This window comes from Gossypium hirsutum, chromosome A06 (genome assembly GCF_007990345.1).
Source record: "Gossypium hirsutum isolate 1008001.06 chromosome A06, Gossypium_hirsutum_v2.1, whole genome shotgun sequence".
Taxonomy (NCBI): Eukaryota; Viridiplantae; Streptophyta; class Magnoliopsida; order Malvales; family Malvaceae; genus Gossypium; species Gossypium hirsutum.
In genome coordinates this window covers 44,511,459-44,534,207 of record NC_053429.1, presented here as the reverse complement: position 1 = coordinate 44,534,207, position 22,749 = coordinate 44,511,459, and the positions used below count along the sequence as shown (strand labels likewise).

At 32.0% G+C, this 22,749-nt stretch overlaps 1 protein-coding gene and 1 non-coding gene across 2 annotated transcripts; both read right to left on the bottom strand.

The window, feature by feature from the left end:
- Positions 1 to 3,543: 3,543 nt before the first annotated feature.
- Positions 3,544 to 4,387, bottom strand: LOC107963376 (VQ motif-containing protein 33). Its single transcript, XM_016899919.2, has one exon. The coding sequence runs from the start codon at positions 4,254 to 4,256 to the stop codon at positions 3,678 to 3,680; it is 579 nt and encodes a 192-aa protein (XP_016755408.2). The 5' UTR covers positions 4,257 to 4,387; the 3' UTR covers positions 3,544 to 3,677.
- Positions 4,388 to 7,843: 3,456 nt separating this feature from the next.
- On the bottom strand, positions 7,844 to 7,950 carry LOC121231197 (small nucleolar RNA R71). The gene has a single exon (XR_005929264.1). It is a non-coding gene; the product is annotated as a small nucleolar RNA R71 (small nucleolar RNA).
- Positions 7,951 to 22,749: the final 14,799 nt, after the last annotated feature.

Genomic DNA, 22,749 nt, shown 5'->3' with positions numbered 1-22,749 from the left:
TTGGAGAGACCCACCAGAGTATTGAATCAAAAATTATGAGATTCAAGGGAGGAGATTGGTATCAATTTAGATTCCTTCTAAGAAACCATGCTTGCCTACCAAGTGTTTGATGAAAAAGATTCAACTATTGATTGAAGAAAATGCCTAATTGGGATTGGGATGATAATTGGGTAACTGTTAGAAGTAATGAAATGTGGGCTAGTAGTAATATTAAGGATGAACCTCACATGAATGACAAATGGTACTTAGGCTTTGAGATTAGTGGGCAAAAAACTAGTAATAGTTTTGAGAGTAGGTGTAAAACGAGGGAGGTCGAGGGATGAAGGAGGGAAGGGGACAGTGGGGGAGAGGGAGGGGATGGTAGAGGAGGTCCGGTGTGGGATGGGGAGTGGGAAAGATGAGGTGGGGGTTTATTTTATTTAATAGTTATATAATTTTATTGATTTAATATTAATATTAATAAAAATTTTATTATTATATATTTTTTAAAATATTTATTTATTTTTATATATTTTTAAATTTTATATATCATTATTTATTGTGAACAATAATATTTTCTATCTTTATATATTTTTAAACTTATTATTAAATAAAATTTTAAAAAATATGTATGTTTTTTTATATATTTCTTTGAACTTTTTAAAATTAGGATTAAATTGAGAACATTTGTAAATTATGAGGGTTAATTTTTTAAAATTATGACTAAATCGATATGATATTTAAAAATTGAGGGCTAAATTTATTATTATACATATATTTTTAACTGCCACATCATCTTGACGTTTGTATTTTTTGAAAATATTTATGTATTTTTATATATTTCTTTGAATTTTTTTAGAATTAGGATCAAATTGAGAATATTTGTAAATTATGAGGGTTAATTTTTTAAAATTATGACTAAATTGATATAATATGTAAATATTGGCGGGCTAAATTTGTTATTATACCTATTTTTTAATTACCACATCAACTTGTCGTTTGTAATTTTAATGGGAGTGATCAAAATAACTAGACTATGTAACATGAATGCTTAAATTGTAATTTTTTTATTTTGAATGCTTAAAATATTTTTTTTATAATTGGATTACTATTTATGTTATTTACCTTTAAAATAATGAGGTTTTGTTAAAAAATTAATTGACTTTTACTCAATTTTTAAAGTTTCACCTTTCAAAAAATAATTTTCAATTATAAGTAGATTCATCAATCAAATTAAAATCCATTAATACGATGCACAAATATAATTGATATATAAATAAATACAATTAAAATCAAACTATTAAAATGCATAAATAAATAGACTGAAAAAGAAATGATCCATACATTGTAAGTTTTAAAATAATAATAAAATCTGAATTGAAAACTTGTATATTCACTCCATCTACACGTTTAAAATCCTAACACCTTACTTTTACCAATGTCTACCTTGGCTAATTTATTATGTGTTTTATGTGTTTAGTACATTAAATCAAAATATTGTTATATGTAATATATGTCTGAATATAACACTCTTGTGAGCAAATATATATTATAAAATAATATATGCTCATCACTATTATAGCATTTTGGTTGACATGATTACTTTTCATTCATTCCTTATTTAGTGTAACAGTCTTATTCATTGTTTGTTTTGATTGAATGAGCCAAACGTCGAGGTAGTATTATGGTCTCATTCTGACCTCTTATGAAATAGTCACTAATTTTTTTCCAAAATTACCCTTAAACCCAAAACATTGTATTAACCATAATTTCAATCAATGGATTATAACCATGGCAAAAAAATCAAGAAGAAATTGAAATTGAAACCCAATAGTTATACCCTAAAATGGTTCAGCCAACCTCAAAGGAGAGATTGAGGGTCTAGGGGATTAACAAAGGGGTTGGTTTGATGTGAGAAAAGTGAAGTTGGAGTCTAGGGCTCATAACGAGACGGTCTAAAGAAGGGTCATTGAAGAGTTCAGCCAAAAGAGATAAAGAAGCTGGGTTTAGGGTTTGAGGATTATGGTTCTAGGTGGAGAAGGGTTTAAAGATCGCAAATGGCAATTTGGAGAAATGTGTGGGTGTAAATTGAGGTTTCGAAGAAAGCAAAGCGTGGGGTTGAAAAGGAGAAGGTGAAAAGACACAATGGTGAAGCAGCCAACGAAGTTGCAAAGATGTTAATGTTGACATTTTTTTGAAGAGAAGGAAAATGGGTTTAGAGAAGAGAGTGCAAAGAAGTAACTGACGAGAAAAAGAAATTATTTAATATTTTTTAAAAAATAAAAATTTAATTTAATTGATTAAAGGGCATATTTGTCATTTGAGTATTTTTTTTCTATTACATATCTATCCCTCATGAGTACCATTACCGTATTCATTCCATTCCATCCAACCAAACCACTATTATGCCTATTCAATTCTGTTACAGTTCTATTCCATTCTCACCGAATGACTATTCCATTACAGCACTATTCCATTCCAGTGAACTAAACGTGTCGTTAGAGTATTAAGGGTGGTGTTTGGTAATCTGCATGGGTTTCATTTTGAATCCAATTTATTTTAAAATTTTAATGTATGAATTTGATTTTTTTTTGCTTTATTAAGGAAAATGTTTATTTTTTAAAATAATTAAGAATTTAGGTTTTTTTTTTAATTTTAAAAAGTAGCTCAATTTTGATACACATGACAAAAATGCACCTTGGTGGAAGCACTTTTATTTTTAAATAAATAGATTTCCAAAAATTTTATCCCGAAATTCTTGAGTTTTCATGTTTTTGTCACCAGTCTCAAAATCAGTTTATTTCCCTAATTTTCAAATAAAATAGCCTAAAATTTTAATTTTTTAAGCCAATATATATATACACCTAATTTTACTGATTTTTTTAAGTAAAATAAAATCTCATAAATCCTTGACTTTAATGTTATCTCGAAATATTGCATAATATTTATATTATATTATATTAATTTTTATGATATTAAATAAATAAAATATATTATAAAAATTAATATTATTTAATTAAAAATTATATAAATAATTATAAAATATTTTAACAAGAAAATGGCCAATTCAATTTTCAAAAACTCAATCTACTCCGGTAAAATTAAGTGGGATTAGAATACAATAAATTTGGATTTATTAATAAGAGGTTCACTCATTATTTATTAATAAGAGGTTCACTCATTCCAAAAAGAAAGTGTTGAAATATGATAATTCAAAGTGAATAAATTTTTCAATAGGTTGATATTATTATTGGATAAAATTGAAATTTTGTCTTCAATTAAAATGAGAATTCAAGTATTTAAGGAGACAAATTTAGTAAAGTGAAAGCCTTTAGTCTTGTCGGGTTAACATATGGTCACCTATAAGAGAACATGAGATAGAGATAGAATCCTAACTTAACTGGAAAGACAATATCAACCCATTAAAAAATTTGTCAAAACTTTAGGTAAATTATATTTTGAAAACTTATCTCAAAGGATACTGCCTTATATTTCTATCCATAATAATCCCAATTGGGCAACATAAACAAAAATTATATTAGTAAAAAAGAAAACAAGGAAAAATAAAGATAAGCATTTTCAAGAAACCATGCTTCCATAATTAAACAAAAGATACAACAATAACACTTTTTCACCCACGAATGATCAAAAGCCCAAAAAAAGAAAACGAACAAAAAAAAGGGATTTAACACAGAGCCCTAATCTCGTTTCTCATCCTGACTAGGTGAACTAAGTGGAAAAAGAGTTAACAGCTCCGGTGATCGGTTTCCTCTATGTGTATTTAATGTTGATGGGTGCAAGTAAAAACCCTTCTCTGCAATCGCCTTTTCCTCTTCTGAAACTGCCGGAGACGACGGTGATACGGTGCCGGAACTCGAGTAAAAGAGTGGTTCAGACCCTAGTGGAGTCACCGGACTGGGAACTGACGAGTCGAGCCCACGAGCTTGGCAGACGCAGACGCAGTGACTTCCACCAGGCGAGTTACGTAGCGTGGTGAGGCCGAGCTTGATCTCGAGTTTTCTTATGGCATGTTGTTGTCTACGCTCTTGGAGCTTGAACGGTGGACGGCGTGGTGCTGTTGGGTGGTGATCACTGCAAGGTTTTGAGGAAACCCTTCCGGGAAGACTTGTGACTGGGAGTTTCTCTGTATCGCTGGTGAATCCTGTGAGTTTCTGGACCAAGTCTTTGAAGGTGTTTGCATTAGCCTCAACGAACGTTGTTGGCGGCAGCGACGCTGAAGTTGACGATGAAGCTATGGAGATTTGGTGCTTTTCCATTTGAAGCAACAGAAATTTTTTTAAATAATAATTAACTTTAGAGAAATAAAAATAAATTATGACTGAACTTAATTTGTTGGAGTGTTTTATAGAGAAGAGAAAGAGAATGTTTGATGAGATGTTCTGTATAAGTGTGTATTTTGGGTTGTGATGTTAGCGACGTAAGGTTTACTTCAAACAATATATATATTTTTAATCTTTCATATTTATTTTAAGCTTTTACGAACATTTAAAAGTTTATAATTATTTTTTTAATAATAATATTTTTAAAATTTAAATTTAAAATTAAAAAAATGTAATTTACATTATCAGTACATTAATATTTATTAGTTATAAAAATAATATTTTATGTATTATTTGTGTATAAATAAAATAAAATAATATTGTATATCAAGTTTTAGGTCCATAGATTAAATTTAAACTTTAATATTTATATTAAAATTTGAATCTCAAATATGAGATTTATATTTAAATATTTTTACAAAATTTTTATTATTTTTATTTCACAAATGATACGAGAATGTATTATGTTATTAATCTTTAAGGATACATCAAAGAGTCTATTTAATCTCAAAACTTTTATTTTTACATCTAAATTCATCCGAATCCATGAACTCTAAATATTTTTGTAATATTGTGAGTGTCTACTGAAGTAAAACACATCATCCCAATAATATTTTGGTGTTGTATGGTAACACAAGGGGCATGGGCTTCCCCTTTTCTTCCCATGCACTTTTATCGATTTCTGAAAAATGTATATATGCCCAAATCTCCAAGTTTTACTATTTATTAAAAGATGTTGACGGCTATTTCAGATTATATATCATTAATAATTACATTTGATATTAAATGATGATAATTACTGATTTGTAGAATATTAATGACAATTATGGTCATCTCTTTCATATTTTGTGGTATATTGGGTTAATTCCACTTTATGTCATTATTATGATACTCAATATTATTGATCCATTACAAGATTACTCGATTGGATCCTGACCTATATTTTATGCGGTTTGTATTTTTGAATTCGCATGTAAGGTGCTCATACCCTTTTATGAGACTGTACGATGTGGGTTTGCATTACAATGTAGGCGAACTCACATCTAGAAACCATGTGTTAACCCTAGAGTAGGGTGCTTGTCGACATGCTATAAATTCTAAATTATTATAGATTTTTTATAGTTGTTTAAATCATATTTTTGCTTAGAATTTATATTAATCCCGAGTATTTGGATATTTAATTTTTGTCATATTGAGGCAATAGGCATAATTTTAGTGAAGTATGCAATTTTATGAATTTATATATTAATTTTGTATAATTTAAATATCTTATACTACATGCTAATATCTGTACTTAAATTGTAGTAGATGAACCATTGAATTAACAAATATGGGAGCCAATTATATCACATGGACACAAGTTAATTTTCACTCCATGTGAAGGGCAAACTCATTAAATTTGATTCATAAATCCAATTCAACCCAATTTGAAAGAGAGTTTGTTGAAAAGACTGAAGTCTACTCTCAATTAGGTTGTCAAAATCATCTAATAATGGTGGGGCGAATGGCCCAAATTCGACAAGCCATCAAGAGCAGCCCAAATTAGCTTTTGGGATAATTAATTTGGAGGCCTTCGCACTTGTGAAAGGATCAAAAATTAGCCCCCAACTAATACCCAAGAAACTGTCCAACCCCTTGCATGATTCATGCATGAATCGAGTAAACCATCATCTCGATTTCCACATTTTATGGTCGACCAAGCAAAGGAGAAAAGCAAGGGATCCTTCAAGCTGTTTTTAGCAAACTCTTATGACATCCCTCTACTATAGATACCACCCATAACTTCTCATTCAATCATCCATCATCATTCACTCATCCCTCAATTCACAACATTTCTCATCTTTCTCCCTTCCACGCATAAGCCTTCCCATTCCTCCATCTCCTTTAGCTAGCATTTTCCCTTGAGGAAAACCACTCTTGGCTGGCCACCTTGAGAAGCATTTTACAATCAAAAGAATTGGAGGAAGCCACCACGATTGGTCTTCAGAGAAATACCAAAATCATCAAGAGTTTTTTCTTCCTTAATCTTATTTTATTCAAAATGTTTGCAAATTGTTTTGATGTTTTTCCATTGACAACGATGACTTAATTTTGTTTTAGCTAGAATGATTACATTAATTTGATAAACTTCATTTGATTCATTCTTATGATGTTTTGTGCCTTAGTTGTTCATGCTTCCAATTAAAATCATTATGTATTTCATGCATTAAAATATATTTGAATGTATTAGAATTAATTAGTCAGTCCTAATAAGATGATAACTAATGGACACAATAATTGGAAGATGCATGCTTAATTTATTTCCTAATCAGAATAAATTAGAGGTTCGTAACAGACTAAGAGAACTTATTGCCTAGCATAACTTTAGGTTTATGTGATTAAATTATTTCAAACCTAATTTGTCCTTGTTACTTCACATAAATTCTAAGGAATCCTTAGTTAAATTATGACATTGGTTTATGTATATTTTTCTAAGTATAAGATTCAGTTGAACTTATATGAGATTCCCAGTTAATAAATGGTCGAGTTGCCATAGAATATTTTCCGAACATTGTTAAGCATAATGAAAAATGAATTGGGTCAAATGTTGTAATTATTCTAGCTTATTCATGTTATTGTTGTTAACTCGTGAAAATCATTACTAAACCAACACCTTGCATTTTATTTCATTTGCATTTAGGTTAACTTACATGTGGTTAATTAATTTAATTTGACACCTATCACTCAAAATTATTGTGTTTTTCTTAACCAACTTGTGAATAATAATTTTAAAATTATCGAATTAAACACAGTCCCTGTGGAGACAATAATACTTGCACAAACCTACTCACTTATAAGTTTTTGGCATCATTGCCGGAGACTGTTAATTTAATCATTATTTGTGAAATTATTTCTTGAAATTTGGTTTATTTATTTTTATTTATTCAATTCTTTATTCTTTATTTATTTTGATTTATTTTTTAGGTGTTTATGAGCATAAATCGTATCATTAATCTACTTCTTATACACCTTGAATTGAGCGGACATTTCAGTAAAGAAGACGAGAAAGATTAGCCCAAAGACAAGCTGCAAAAATGGACCTTGAAAATCAAAATGATGTTTAAGGGAATGGAGTCGCTAATGTTCATAATTCAATCCTTATTGCTAATGATAGGGATCAAGCTATAAGGCAGGACACTGTGCCCTTTTTTAATGAGTTAAATCTAGGAATTAGGAGATCGAAGATCGAGGCATCGCAGTTTGAATTGAAGCCTGTGATATTCCAGATGCTTCAAACAATGAGCTAATTTTGTGGAATGCCAACAAAAGATCCACACCTTCACCTTTGACTATTCATGGAGGTGAGCGATTCCTTTAAGATGGCTGGTGTAATTGAAGATGCATTGAGATTAAAGTTATTTCTATACTCGTCGTGAGATCGAGCACAAGCATGGCTTAATTTGTTGCCTCCACATTCAATTTCTACTTGGAAAGAATTAGCAGAATGCTTTCTAGTAAAGTATTTCCCACCTAACAAAAATGCTAAGTTATGGAATGAGATCACCACTTTTCAACAAATGGATGATGAATCCTTCTACGAGGTTTAGAAAAGATTCAAGGAGCTACTACGTAAATGCCTGCACCACGGGATTCTACATTGCATCCAATTAGAGACATTTTATAATGGTCTCAATACACATACAAGGTTGGTGGTAGATGCTTCCGTAAATGGTGCTCTTTTATCGAAGCCTTATAATGAGGCTTACGAGATCGTCGAGAGAATAGCCAGTAACAACTACCAGTGGTCGACTAATTGAGCAGCTTCAGGAGGATGAATAGCCAAAGTGCATGAAGTAGATTCCCTCACTTCACTCTCAGCTCAAGTATCTTTTATCTCTTAAATGTTAAAATAGTTTACTACTAATTGTTTAAATCATGTTGCAGCTCAGCCATTAAGCAACTTTGATGTTATTTCCTGTGTATATTGTGGGGACGGTCATTCTTTCAAGAGTTGTCCATCAAATCCTGAGTCTGTTTACTACGTAAGAAATTAACACCAGTATAAAAGTGGACAATGACCACATTCCAACTTCTATAATCCTTCATGGCAAAAGCATCCAAACTTTTCTTGGAGTAACCAAAGAAGTAGAACAAACAACACTTACATGTAACATAGACCATATCAACCTCATGGGTTCAATCAACAAATTCAAAAACCACCATAAGTTGAACTGTCCAACAATTTGGGGAATTTGTTGAAGGTGTACATGATGAAGAATGATGCCTTAATTTAGAGTCAAGTAGTAATACTGAAAATTTTGGAGAACCAAGTGGGTCAATTAGCTACGGAGCTTCGTAATAGACTACAAGGAGCCTTGCTGAGTGACATAGAAAATCTAAAGAATTTGGGTAAGTTGCCGAATGACATAAAAAATCCAAGGAATTTGGGTAAGGAACAATGCAAGGTAGTTATTTTACGAAATGGCAAGACTTTGGAACCTAAAGTAGTTGAGGTTGAAGAAGAACCTGTTAGGGAAAAGGAAAATCAATCAACAGTTGAGATATCTGCACCAAAAAACCAGATGCTGAAAAGTCTGAAAAGGTAAAATCTAAAATAATGAATTCTGATAAGCTAACACCTTCATTAGATGCAAATACAATACCCCAAAAAATTTTTCCAGTCCAAGCCAAAGTTCCATTACCACCTTATCCTCAAAGACTCTAGCAACATAAGCAGAAAGAAGAAGTGCAATTCAAAAAGTTTTTGGATGTTCTAAAGCATCTTCACATCACTATGCCATTGGTAGAAGCTTTAAAACAAATGCCCAATTACATCAAGTTCATGAAGGACATTCTACCCAAGAAAAAGAGGCTTAATGAGTTTGAGATTGTAGCATTAACGAAGGAATGCAGTGTGTTCCTACAGAACAAGCTACCTTTAACCAAAGAACCACCTAAAACTTGAACTTAAGATACTTCCTTCCCGTTTGAAATACGTTTATTTGGGTAATAGTTCTACTTTGCCTGTGATTATTTCAGTAGAACTAATAGAACACCAAGAGGAGCAGTTGATTGAAGTCTTAAAGAAATTTAAAAATACTACCAGTTGGACTATAACTGATATTTGAGGAATAAGCTCATCCTTTTGTATGCATAAGATTATCTTAGAGGAAGGCAAGTGAGCTAGAATATATGGGCAAATGTGACTTAATCTAATCATCAAAGAGGTAGTTCAAAATGAAGTCATCAAATAGTTAGATACGGGAATTATCTACCCCATCTCAGATAGTTCATGGGTAAGTCCAGTACAATGTGTACCAAAGAAAGGTGGAATCACAATTGTTGAGAATGAGCGAAACCAATTAATCCCAATGAGGACAGTCACAAGTTGGAGAATCTATATAAATTATAGAAAATTGAACAATGTCACATGAAAGGATCATTTTTCATTACCTTTTATGGATTAGATGTTGGACCAATTGGCAGGTAATGAATATTACTATTTCTTAGATGGATATTTAGGATATAAGCAAATAGTTGTAGCCTCGGAAGATCAGCACAAAACAATCTTTATTTGCTGGTACGAGATATGAGGAGACAAATCTTGTCCTTAACTGGGAGAAATGCCATTTTATGGTTAATGAGGAGGGAATTGTTTTAGGACACAAAATATCAAAAATGGGATTGAAGTCGATAAACTAAAGCTGGACGTGATTGAGAAGTTGCCACCACTAGTCAGTGTGAAAGGAGTTAGAAGTTTTTTAGGCCATGCCATTTTTACTGAAGGTTTCTCAAATATTTTTTAAATATTTCCAAGCCTTTGTGTATGCTATTAGAGAAATACACAACTTTTGAGTTTAACAAAGCATGCTTGGAAGAATTTGAGGAATTGAAAAACCGGTTAATCTCAACCCCTATAATCGTTACACCTGATTGGAACTCACCTTTTGAATTGATGTGTGACGCAAACGATTTTGCTGTGGAAGTTGTGATGGGTCAAAGAAGAAATAAAGTGTTTCATCTTATTTACTATGCAAGTAAAACTTTGACTGAAGCCCAACTTATTTACACTATAACTGAAAAAGAACTCTTTGCTATAGTTTTTGCTTTTGACAACTTATGTTCTTATCTCATATGTACAAAAGTCATAGTGTTTATTGATCATGCGACCATCAAATATTTGCTCTCAAAGAAAGATGCTAAACCAAGGTTAATTCGATGAATACTTTTACTCTAAGAATTTGAGCTTGAAATTCAAGACAAAAAGGGAGTTGAAAACAAGTAGCTGACCATCTGTCGAGGTTAGAACGAAACGAGGTAACCTTATCACTTGTTCTAATTAATGAAAATTTTCCAGATAATTATATCTTCGAGGTAAATCAAATCCATGAAACTCCTTGGTTTGCCAATTTTGCAAATTATTTAGCAGGTGGAATAATGCCTCTTGGAATGACATACCAACAAAGAAAGAAATTCCTTCATGATAGTTTGTATTATTTCTAGGAAGAGCCATTTTTGTTTAAACAATGTGAAGATAATATAATCAGGAAGTAAGTAACTAGAAATGAGATTGATGAGATCCTATACCACTACCATTCATCTCCTAGTGGGGGATATTTTGGTGGTTCTCACACTGCAGCAAAGACCTTACAAGCTAGATTTTTCTAGCCTATAGTGTTTAAGGATACACACGTATACGTGAAAAATTGTGATAGATGCCAAAGGACTGGAAACATATCAAGAAGGAATGAGATGTCATGGACAAATATATTAAAGGTATAATTATTTGACGTATGTGGTATTGATTTTTTAGGCTCACTTCCTTCTTATGGTAATAGGAACATTCTAGTGGCTGTCGACTATGTATCCAAGTGAGTGGATGCCTAGGCATACCCAATGAATGATGCTAAGGTAGCCATACAATTCCTACATAAGCATGTATTTACATGATTTGGGACTTTTAGAGCTATAATTAGCGATGAAGGATCTCACTTTGTAAATAAGTGACTTAAGTGGTTACTTGACAAGTACAATGTGAAACACAAAGCAGCAACTGCCTATCATCCATAGCCAAATGGGCAAGTTGAACGGATAAACCATAAGATCAAAGGAATCGTTGACAGTGTGGTTCAACCTAATAGAAGAAATTGGTTCCGAAGGCTTGATGATGCTCTATAGGCCTATTGAAAAGCTTTCAAGACACCTTTAGTCTTTGGAAAAGCATGTCATTTGCCACTTAAGTTGGAAAATAAAGCTCACTAGTCCTTGAAACAATTAAATCTGGATTTAAAGCAAGCTGGTGAGAGAATAATGTTACAGCTTGATGAGTTGGAAGAATTAAGGTTGTTTTCGTAGGAGAATGTCAAGATGTACAAAGAGAAAACTAAGAGATGGCATGACAAATGTATACAACCTAGAAAACCCAGGGAAGGTCAAAGAGTCTTGTTATTCAATTCGAGGCTCAAGTTATTCCCTGAGAAGCTCAAATCCTGATGGACTGGACCTTACACCATTCAAAAAAACTATCCGTATAGGGTGGTGGAACTACTCAATAAAAAGGGAGGTACATTTAAAGTTAATGGTCAACGTCTTAAGCACTATTAATATAGTGAAGTTTAGCGAATTGAAAATTTGTTCAATTTAATAGACCCTTGATTTTTTTGTAATTAATTTGAATAAATGGCATGACTAGAAATCCTTTTTCTTAAATTAGTACAATAAATTAATCTATCTAAGGAGATTGAAACTTAAGCTGGACCATTAGTGACCCTTCCAACCTTTCCTGGGAACTTAATTTTATGTAAATTTTCGAGAAGGAATTTTCTAAGTAGCCTAAAAGGAATTTTTCCTTCTATTTTAATTTTAAGTTTTTTATTTTTTTAATAAGAGGGTCAAGTTGGCCTAAGTACAAATCAGTTTATTTTGTGGTGTAGTTTAATTTTTCAAGTACAGGAAATAATTGTAGTTTGGGCTTGAAGCCCAAAATAGTAAAGAGGAGGAAAATACCCATTTTTTTTGTCCATAGGTCCCCTTGAAACCCTACAATTGTCGCCACATATTTTTCCCTCCATGCCTTACTACCCAAGTATCTACTTTAGCTAAAATTTTGCTAAAATTTGCCCTAGTTTACTACTATATAAACCCCTTAACATCAACATATTTTCTACAACTCTTAAACAATTCTTTTCTTTCTTTTTGTCGTCGACCTCAAGTCCCAAAACTCCTATCCAAATTTCTTCCTTGTTGCATAACTCTATTATCGCCGCCACAAACCCTTTGTCATAGCAACCTTTTTTGCCGCTACACCATCACCACAAATACTTATCGCCGTTGCAATCTTCTTGTCACTGCAACCTTCACCTCAAAAAGTGAAAAAAATTATTTTGTTTAGGAAAAGTTATCATGTATCAAAAGAGAACTAGATCTTCAAAAACTTTTTCCAAAAATCCAATTGTGATTCAAGATAAGGAAGTGAGGGAAAGATTTGATACCACATTCAAAAATTAACCCACGATGCAAGAAAAAGTTTTCAATTTAGAGAGTAATGACAAAATGATTGTGCATTTGTAAATTCGAAAAATAATTAATGTCTTAAATTGAAATCAATTTTGTGATGCACAATCACTGCCTAAAGAGGAATTAGTGGGAGAGTTATATGCCAATTTAACCGTGCCAGATGCTACTGAGTTTCTTATTCGTAAAAAGAAGGTACCCCTTACTTCTAAATTCATTAATGATTTGTTTAATATGCTTGATGTTGAAGAAGATGAGTACTCTTCCATGATGACAAATATCAATTGGGATTTTCTTCAATAAGTAGTTAATGTTGTTACAAATTTGGGGTCCTAATGGATTATAAGAAAGTACGGTAGTCATTCTTTCCAAAGGGAATACATAAAACCAGTGGCTAATGTATGATTCTACTTTGTTCGATATAGCTTCATGTCTATCTCACATAGTTCTACCTTCTCAATGGAATGAATGATTTTGTTGTATGCAATAATGACAGAAAGGTCTATCAATGTTGGGAAAATTATTCTCAAAGAAATCCAAGATTGTGCGAGGAAAAAGACAGTAAGTGTTTATTTTTCATCATTGATTACATCACTTTGCTTAAGGGCCCAAGTTAAATTAAAAGCAAACCTGAAGGGTTGTTATGTTCAAGGTTGGATAACAAGACATGGTCTTGAAAGGTTAGTGGAGAATCTTGAGCTGTTGAACCAAATCGAGCCGAATGAACCGAACGAACAAGAATCCGATGAGTCATCAACCAAATCTGAACCGAGCTAACTCAGTAAAAGAAATAGAAGAAGCAGAATCTGAAGGTGAACCAAACAACCCTGAACCAAGGGTGGAACCAAATGTTGCTGAACTAGTGAAGCCAAGTGTTAATCCTGAGTCGACCATTCCAATGCCTATTTCTTCAAACACTATGAAGAAATCAAAATTTTCAACTATGATGGATATGTGGAAATTTATGCCTACTCAACAACAAGCTTATTGGAAATATGTGAAACTTAGAAATGATTCTATAAGGAATACTTTTAAAAGTATCTTTAACAATTTCATTCCTGAGTTCCAGATCATATCTTCGAGTCATGGAAAGAAGAGGACATGAATTCAAACGAGAATGAAAAGACAAAGGAGTAAGACAATGAGGATGATTCAAATGAATAAAATGGGGGAATTTTTTCTTTAGTACTATTTCTAAGACTATTATTGAGGAATATTTTATTTTAGATAAAGTTTAATAATTTGCAAATTAGGAATAAAATAAGCCAATGCTTTTCCTTTAAATTTTTTGTTCTCTAGTGAAAAGCATAGTACTGTGGCAATGTGAATGTACATATCTAAGGATTGGATTTTTGAAAAAATATTTGATACTTAAGTAGTCTTCATGATTCACCTCTCGTTTTTGAATCTTACTTGGTGTACAGTTTTCATTCACTACTTTGTTATTTTGCAGTGAGGACATTAATTCTTTTTTAAGGGGGGTGAGGTCAATCTTGTATAATTTTTAAAAAAAATTTCAATTATCACATAAGTAGTTGAAATAAAGTGATGCTTAGAAACAATTTTTGTTGATAAATTAGCCCATATGCAAGTATAATTTATTTTATTTTATTTTATTCAAGTTTTTTATTAGTTTTATATAGTCTTTGCCATGAAAACTTACTTTGTTTAGAAATAGACATGAGACAAAATCCTAAGAGGCATAAGAATCTAAAAATGATTTAGGCACATTTTCTTTAGATCGTTTGAGCCTTTCAAGCCTACCTTATGAATTTAGCCCATGAAACCTTAGTTTGAGTCATTAAGCCTATTTTATTGCTATTCAACTACATCATAAGCCATATTATCATCTTTTTAATTCTACTCTATCTTGACCGATCTTAACTATAATTGTTTTAGTGATACAAATTTGGGGGAAAATTCAGAATGATGTACATATGATTCATGATTCAAAAAAAAATCTCTATTCAAATGTCAATATATATTGTTGAGAAAAAAGAGTAAAATAAATATACCTCTACTTAAGTATTGAGATGTATTCTTGAGCTACTGATTTTGATAATTATGCTGACTACATTAGTGGAGAAAAAAAATACTAAGTGCAACGTATGAAGACCAATAATTAAACCTTAGGATGGTTTTTTTTCTAATTAGGTAAGGAAATTTAGTTGAATGGGGAATTCTATTTATGACTTTGGAATGCATGCAAATTATGACTTATGATAGCATTTTCTTGTACTTGATATAAAATTCTGAAATAATATTTGTTTGTGAGCAATTTATTAGCGAAAAGAGATTGCGAGCATAAATTTATTGCTGCATGTTTATGTGAAAAGTTGAATCTTGTAAATATTATACAATATTGCCCGAATTTTTTATTTGCATGAAACATTATTCGAGACGAGCAATGGATTAAGTTTGGAGGTGTGTAAACTCTAAATTATGTAGATTTTTTATAGTTGTTTATATCACCTTTTTACTTAGAATTTATATTAATCCTGAGTATTTGGATATTTAATTGGGTGATTTTTTTTCATATTGAGGAAATGAGCATAATTTTAGTAAAGTATGCAAATTTATGAATTTATGCATTAATTTTGCATAATTTAACTATCTTATGCTATATGCTAATATATGTGCTTAAAGTGTTGCAGACGAACCATTGAATTAACAATTATAGGAGCTAATTAATATCACATGGAAAAAAGTTAATTTTCACTCCATGTGGACGACAAGCTCATTAAATTGGACTCACAAATCTAATTCAACCCAATTTGAAAGATAGTTGCTTAAAAGACTGAAGTCTGCTCTCAATTGGGTTGTCAAAATCGTCCAATAAGGGGGGAGAATGGCCCAAATTCATCAAGCCATCAAGAGCAGCCTAAATCAGCTTTTTGGATAATTAATTTGGAGGCTTTTGCACTTATGAAAGAATAAAAAATCAGCTCCCAATTAATACACAAGAAACCGTCCAACCCCTTGCAAGATTCGTGCATTTAATCAAGCATGATTCAAGCAAACCATCAACCTCCCTCTTCATGTTTCATGTCAAGCCAAGAAAAGGAAAAAACCAAGGGATCCTTCAAATTATTTTTAGCAAACTCCTATGCCATCCCTCTATTGTAAATACAACCCCTCACTTCTCATTCAATCATCCCTCAATTCACAATATCATCTTTCTAGCCTTCACATTTCCCCATCTCCTTTAGCTAGCATTTTCCCTTGAGGAAAATGACTCTTGGCTACCACCTTGAGAAGCATTTTGCAATAAAAAGAATTGAAGGAAGCCGCCACGATCGATCTTCGGAGAACCGTCAAAATTAGTGGTGAGCATTCTATCGAAACGAATGAAAAATTTTCAAGTTAGGTGAGTTGACGAATCCCATTTTATCATTCTAACTAGATTTGAAATTTTCCAAAATCGAGTCTAGTGAGATAGAATTCGAATCGAGTCAATGTTTTTTTAGAGTTAAATTAAAAAAAAATAATTTTGGGCCATTGTAATCACTGTCATCCATTTAAATCAAATTTTACCACCATAATCAAATTTATTATTGACTTTCAACCCCTCATAATTTATTTATTAATATTTTATATATAAGTTAGGTTTTTTGCTTGCTTAGTTGCTTCAATTATCTTCTAATTCTTGTTACTATATATTTTGAAATTAAAAAATATATTAAATGTAAAAATGTTATTTTTTTAACAAAATTTATCTTAAAGATAAAATGTGAAATTGATACCGACATAAAATTTTAACACAACTATTTTATGGCATCTTCAATAATTCAATTTTAACAAAAATTTATAAAGATTCAATATGATTAAAAAATTAAATAATATAAATAGTACAAAATGTAAAATTTAATTTAATAATATAAATAGTAAATATAAATAAAATTATTATTTAGATTTAGGAATTTTTTTGGATAATTTTAATTTTTGATTTGGGGGTAAAATGTGAGAAATAAAAGTTTAGGGGAGAAATAAAAATGTTTTGGGGTCAAGGGAGTAAATTTGTGGGGGGAATATTAAAAAAAATTGGGTGAAATGGGTTTGGGGTAGAATTATTGGGTAGGATGTGAGGGGAGTAAAAGTTTTCGGGGGAAAGTGGGAGGGAGTAAAAGTTTTGGGGGAAAATAAAGAGGTTTAGGAGTTTGGGGTAAAAATGTAAAATATTATAGTTTGGTGTTTGGTTTATTCGAATTATTCGAGCTATTCAAAATCAAAATCCAAACTTGATTAGAACTTGAAAATCGAAAAAAAAGTTGAGTTGATTAGAATATTTCGATTAATTTGAATAACTCGATTTGCTTAACTTGAAATTTGAATTTTTTTTTTGATTTTTTTGAGTTGAATCGAATTTTGCTTACCCATAGTCGAAATCATCAAGAGTTTCTTCTTCCTTAATCTTATTTTATTCAAAATGTTTGCAAATTGTTTTGATGTTTTTCCATTGACAATGATGACTTAATTTTGTTTTAGCTATAATGATTACATTAATTTGATAAATTTCATTTGATTGATGCTTATGATGTTTTGTGCCTTAGTTGTTCATGCTTCCAATTAAAATCATTATGTATTTCATGCACTAAAATATATTTGAATGCATTAGAATTAGTTAGTCAATCCTACTCATATGATAACTAATGGACACGATAACTGGAAGTTGTGTGCTTAATTTATTTCCTAATTAGAATAAATTAGAGGTTCGTAATAGACTAAGAGAACTTATTACCTTGCATAACTTTAGGTTTATATGATTCAATTGTTTTAAAGCTAATATGTCCTTGTTACTTCACATAAATTCTAAGGAATCCACAGTTAAATTATGACATTGGTTTATGCATATTTTTCTAAGCATAAAATTCGGTTGAACTTATATGAGATTCCCAGTTAATGAACTGTCAAATTGTCATGAAATATTTTCCGAACATTGTTAAGCATGATGAAAAATGAATTGGGTCAAATGTTGTAATTATTCTAGCTTATTCATGTTATTATTGTTAACTCGTGAAAATCGTTGCTAAACCATCACCTAGCATTTCATTTCATTTGGATTTAGGTTAACTTGCATGTAGTTAATTAATTTAATCTGACACCTATCACTCAAAATTATTGTGTTTTTCTTAACCAACTTGTGAATAATAATTTTACAATTATCGATTTAAATACAACCCTTGTGGAGATAATAACTCTTATACTTACTTATTACTTGATAGCGACTGTGTATATTTGTATAAACCTACGCATTACACATGCATGGGAACAAACCTACAATATCACATCCATGAATAGTAACCATATAACATAAATACACAGTTTAACCCATCTGAATGACACACACTCTCTAAAATACTCAACAATTTGGTGTAGTGAGCGTGGACAGACTTCCGATCTTCAGATTGCTAAAAACCAAAATGACTCACCCTAACGAGAATTTCCCCACTCATTTTCTGTCAGGTCAGGCAGGAGGTTCTAGCACTGGCAATCAACCTAGTGAGGTAGACTTTTTTGCTGGTTGGTTTGCTGACCAACCAAAGAATTTAGGTAACTTAGTTCATGCAGGTGCTTCCAACTCTTTAGATCTCAATACTCCCTTTGGTCAAGGACTGTTATTTCCCTTTGATCAAGGAGCATCGCCATAATAATTGTTTGGTTTGCAGGAGTAGTTGAAGTTAATGATGTAAAAAATGGCTTAACAAAGTGCTAGGTTCAAATAGCAGCATGTGTTTTAGCAGGAACTGTTAAAATAGAACAAAGAATTGAGGAGGAAGATGCAGTTTGACAACTTTGATCTTCAAGAGCTTGTCACGCCTACCCAAGAGGAGGCTGTAGGGGCACATGCAAAGCAATGGAAAAGTGAAATGGATGCTTTGCATAAAGATGTGCAAGCATTGCATCCTAATGTGCAAGACATGGATTAGTTGTTTTGTTCTAACAACCTATTGTCTCATGAAATAGAAATTGCGAGCCTACCAATTGAGTTTAAAGTTCTAAAAGAAATGTTCACAGGAAGAAGGGATCCTTGAGTACATCTCATGCAATATAATGATTATATGAATGTGTTAGAGGCTTCCAGTACAGCAAAATGTAAAGCTTTCTCGACAACCCTTAGAGGAAGTGCGAAAGATTGATATTTTTTTACCACAAGGTTCCATTCAAAGCTTTTTGCAGTTGGTAGATGTTCTTGGAAGATTTCGAGCTCATAGAACAATAATGAGCATTCCTACGGGTTTGTTGTCAATGAAACAGAGGGATGGAGAATTTTTGCAAGATTATGTTAAACACAGAATATGGAGGACTAGTGGGTCATTGATGCCTTAATCTTGAGAGTCTAAAATAAGCACGTGCAATATTCATTTACTAAAAATAGGCCACAAAGTTTGGTAGATTTGTATGAAAATGCTCATAAGTTTGTCAAAGCAGAGGAAATTAATAGTGTAGCTCATAATACTTTCCAAAAGGGTGACAGAAAATTTAGAGGTCGGTAGGGAGTTTGTAGTCATCAGGGTCCTCCTTGTCAGGTTCTACACGTACAAGGTGGGGGACAATAGAGGAATTATTCACAAAATGTGTAACACCCCTAACCTGTATCCATCGTCGAAACAGGGTTTCAGAGTATTACCGAAACATTCAAAACATTTTTCAAATAATTCCTATAAATTACTATTCATCTATCGAGATCATTCAAAACGTCCCTTAATTGGACCCTCGAGGCCCAATACGAGCATTAGAATCAAGTCGGGACTTAGTTGGAAACTCATAAAATTTTTCGCTATATTTCAAAAATTTTCTTTCAAAAATTTTCCAAGGTACAGGGCTCACACCCTGTGTAACTCTCTAACTTTTAAGGCAGGAAGAAATCTAAGTCACACGGCCAAGTCACATGCCCGTGTGCTAGGCTGTGTAGTGAATTTTTATTTTCGAAATTTAGGTGTAGCTTTCACACAGTCGTGTAACATGCCCGTGTTCAAGGCCGTATCAACCACACAGCTGAGACACACGCCTGTGTCTCTGTCCGTGTGCCCAATTCTGAGCATTTTGTTTCTCATTTTTAAGAAGTAGGGGGCACACGACTGGACCACATGCCCATGGAAAAGGCTGTGTGTCATACACTACCAAGACACACGCTCGTGTGTTTACCCGTGTGGGCAAAATAAAACCACTTCAAAGCCTCATTTGTGACCCAAAACTTACCATTTTCCTGCACCAAAACTCACAAACATACATCCACCAATCTAATATCATATTCACATAAATTTAGCCATCAACCATGTGGTATTATCTCATACATCAAAGGATATAAACTTACTCTTATCATAAACTTATATGCTAACATAATTCCAACAAACTAACATATAATAAGTACTTATGTGATTACCAAAATATTGCTTCAAATAATAGCCAAACTTAGACCACCACTAGCCACTCCAATGGCTAGATTACAAAACAACAATTACAAGCCATCATTGGCCAAATAAGCTTATACACTCCATTATACCCAAATGATATTTCTATTAGTACAAAAATGAGATAGTGGATAGTGTGATGATTGCTCCGGCCAACTTCCAACCTTCGCGAGCTTTGATCACTATAAAATAGGGAAAATTAAACGGAGTAAGCATCTATGCTTAGTAAGTTCGTATAACGGAAAATAAACTTACCAGTCATATTTATTAATGCAAGTATAGATAAATTTACATTCCGTTGATTTTGGATAAGTTACCTAATCACATACACTTATTCAACAAGTTAGTCACATAACCTCATATGAATATCAAGTAAACATAGATGAGCTCATCACATATCAAGCTTCCATTAATTTCACCTTACAACCTTCAAGAGTCTTTTGCATCGAACTATTGAAATCTCGATGGATGTTCAGGTAATATACACATGTGCAAAAATACCCATTAGGGTACATAATAAAAAGACACACTCTTGAGTCGTACATTTTATAGTAAGATTACCAGTTCAGGCTAAATCCTATCCGTAGCATATGCTCTAGAGAGCTTAATATGGATTACCCGTCCGGGCTAAATCCAATTTACAACCTAAGCTCAAAAGGGCTTTCATTCGAATTACCCGCCAGAGTTAAATTCTATCTGCAACATATGCACTGTTATTCTTAACCCATCGAAATTCAACATTCATCCAGAATATGATAATTTGTCCATATTACACAACTTAAGACTATTTCATTATGTAGGTATCATCTCACACATATCAACACAATAATACAATTCAATTCAAGCATATTAACATACATTTTTTAAGTTACACGAACTTACCTTGAAAATGGTTCGTATTTGAATTTTAGCTAATCCGAAACCTTTTGCTTTCCTCGATCTAGTTCCGTGGTTGGTCTTTTTGGATCTATATGGGTAAATTTAACTATTAATCTATCACATTTCATATACATTTGCATCCTATTACATCCTAGGCAAAATTACCATTTTGCCCCTATCTTTTCAAAAATTTTAATTTCAACCCTTGGCTCGAAAAATGAAATTCATGAAATTTAACCCTCTTTCCAAGCCTAGCCAAAATTTATATACTACATTTACAGCACATACATTTCAAAAATTTCAAAATTTTCCATGGGTTTTACCACTTTTTCATTTTAGTCCCTAAATCAAGTTTTCATCAAAAATTGCTTTGTAAAAGTTGTTTATCTATGAATAACATTTTATTTTCTATCCTAAATTTCAAATTTTCAACATATTCATCCATGACCCAAATTTCATACCTTGATAAATTTTCAAATAAATCCCCTAAATAGAAAGATTAGGCTATCCCGATTCTAAAAATATAGAAATTACTAAAAACGGGACTTGATTTCATACCTTATTAAGCTTGAAAAGTTTTCTTCCTCTCTCCTAGGGTTTCCATAGAAAAATTGGGGAAGATGACATGAAAATAGATGATTTTTTTTTAATTAATTATCATCTTTTAATTTTATTGATGTCCAATTTAGTCCCTACCCATTTCTAATTTTTCTATGGATAAGTCATTAAAATATTTACTAAATACTATTCAATGGTCTAATTACCATATAGGGACCTTAATTTTTGAATTCCATAGCTATTTGATACCTATAGCTACTAAAACCCAACTTTTGCATTTTATGTGATTTAGTCATTTCCCTAATTAATACACAATTGGTAAAATTTTCGTACGAAAATTTTCATGTGACCTTCCTATCATGATACCAACCATAAAATAAAATAAAATAATTTTTTTTTATTTTTGGTTCAGATTTGTGGTATTGAAACCACTGTTTTGATGAGTTGTTACAAAATGAATCACTGAGGGCATTTCAAAGACCTCAGCCTAAGCACCGCAAGAAGGTACGTTTCTCATGGAAATTTTGAAACTTATACTCCCTTAAATTTTACATGTGCCTACATTCTTAGTCAAGTTAAAATTTTGGGCATTTTGCCAGGCCCTCCACCTAAGCGATGTAATCAATCAAGGGCAAACTCGAGAGACAAGTATAATTTTCACAATGACGGAAGACCTAAGATCGAGGGTTGTTTTCTTTGAAAGATGCTATTGAAGAGGAAATTAGAAATGACGAGCTAAAGGATTTTTTGGTTCATAATGCTACATCTTTAGTCAGAGTTTGTGGGTCACTAACAAGGGTAAACAAAAGGTTAGAGGCAAAATACATGTGATAATTGGTACAGATGAAGATCGGGAAATCTTTAACACGAAAGGGAAGGCTCATCTTAGAAGTGTAATGTCAGTCAGTTCACCGAAGAGGTTGCGCTAACAAGAAAAGTGGAAAGTGGAGCTTAATGATGAGGATAAGAATTCAGTATGAGATGAAGAAGGAAATGATCCAATTGTCATGTTAGCAACTATAGCAAGACTTGAGGTGAAGAGAATTTTGGTTGATAGTGGTAGTGCTATAGAGGTGTTGACTTGGGAT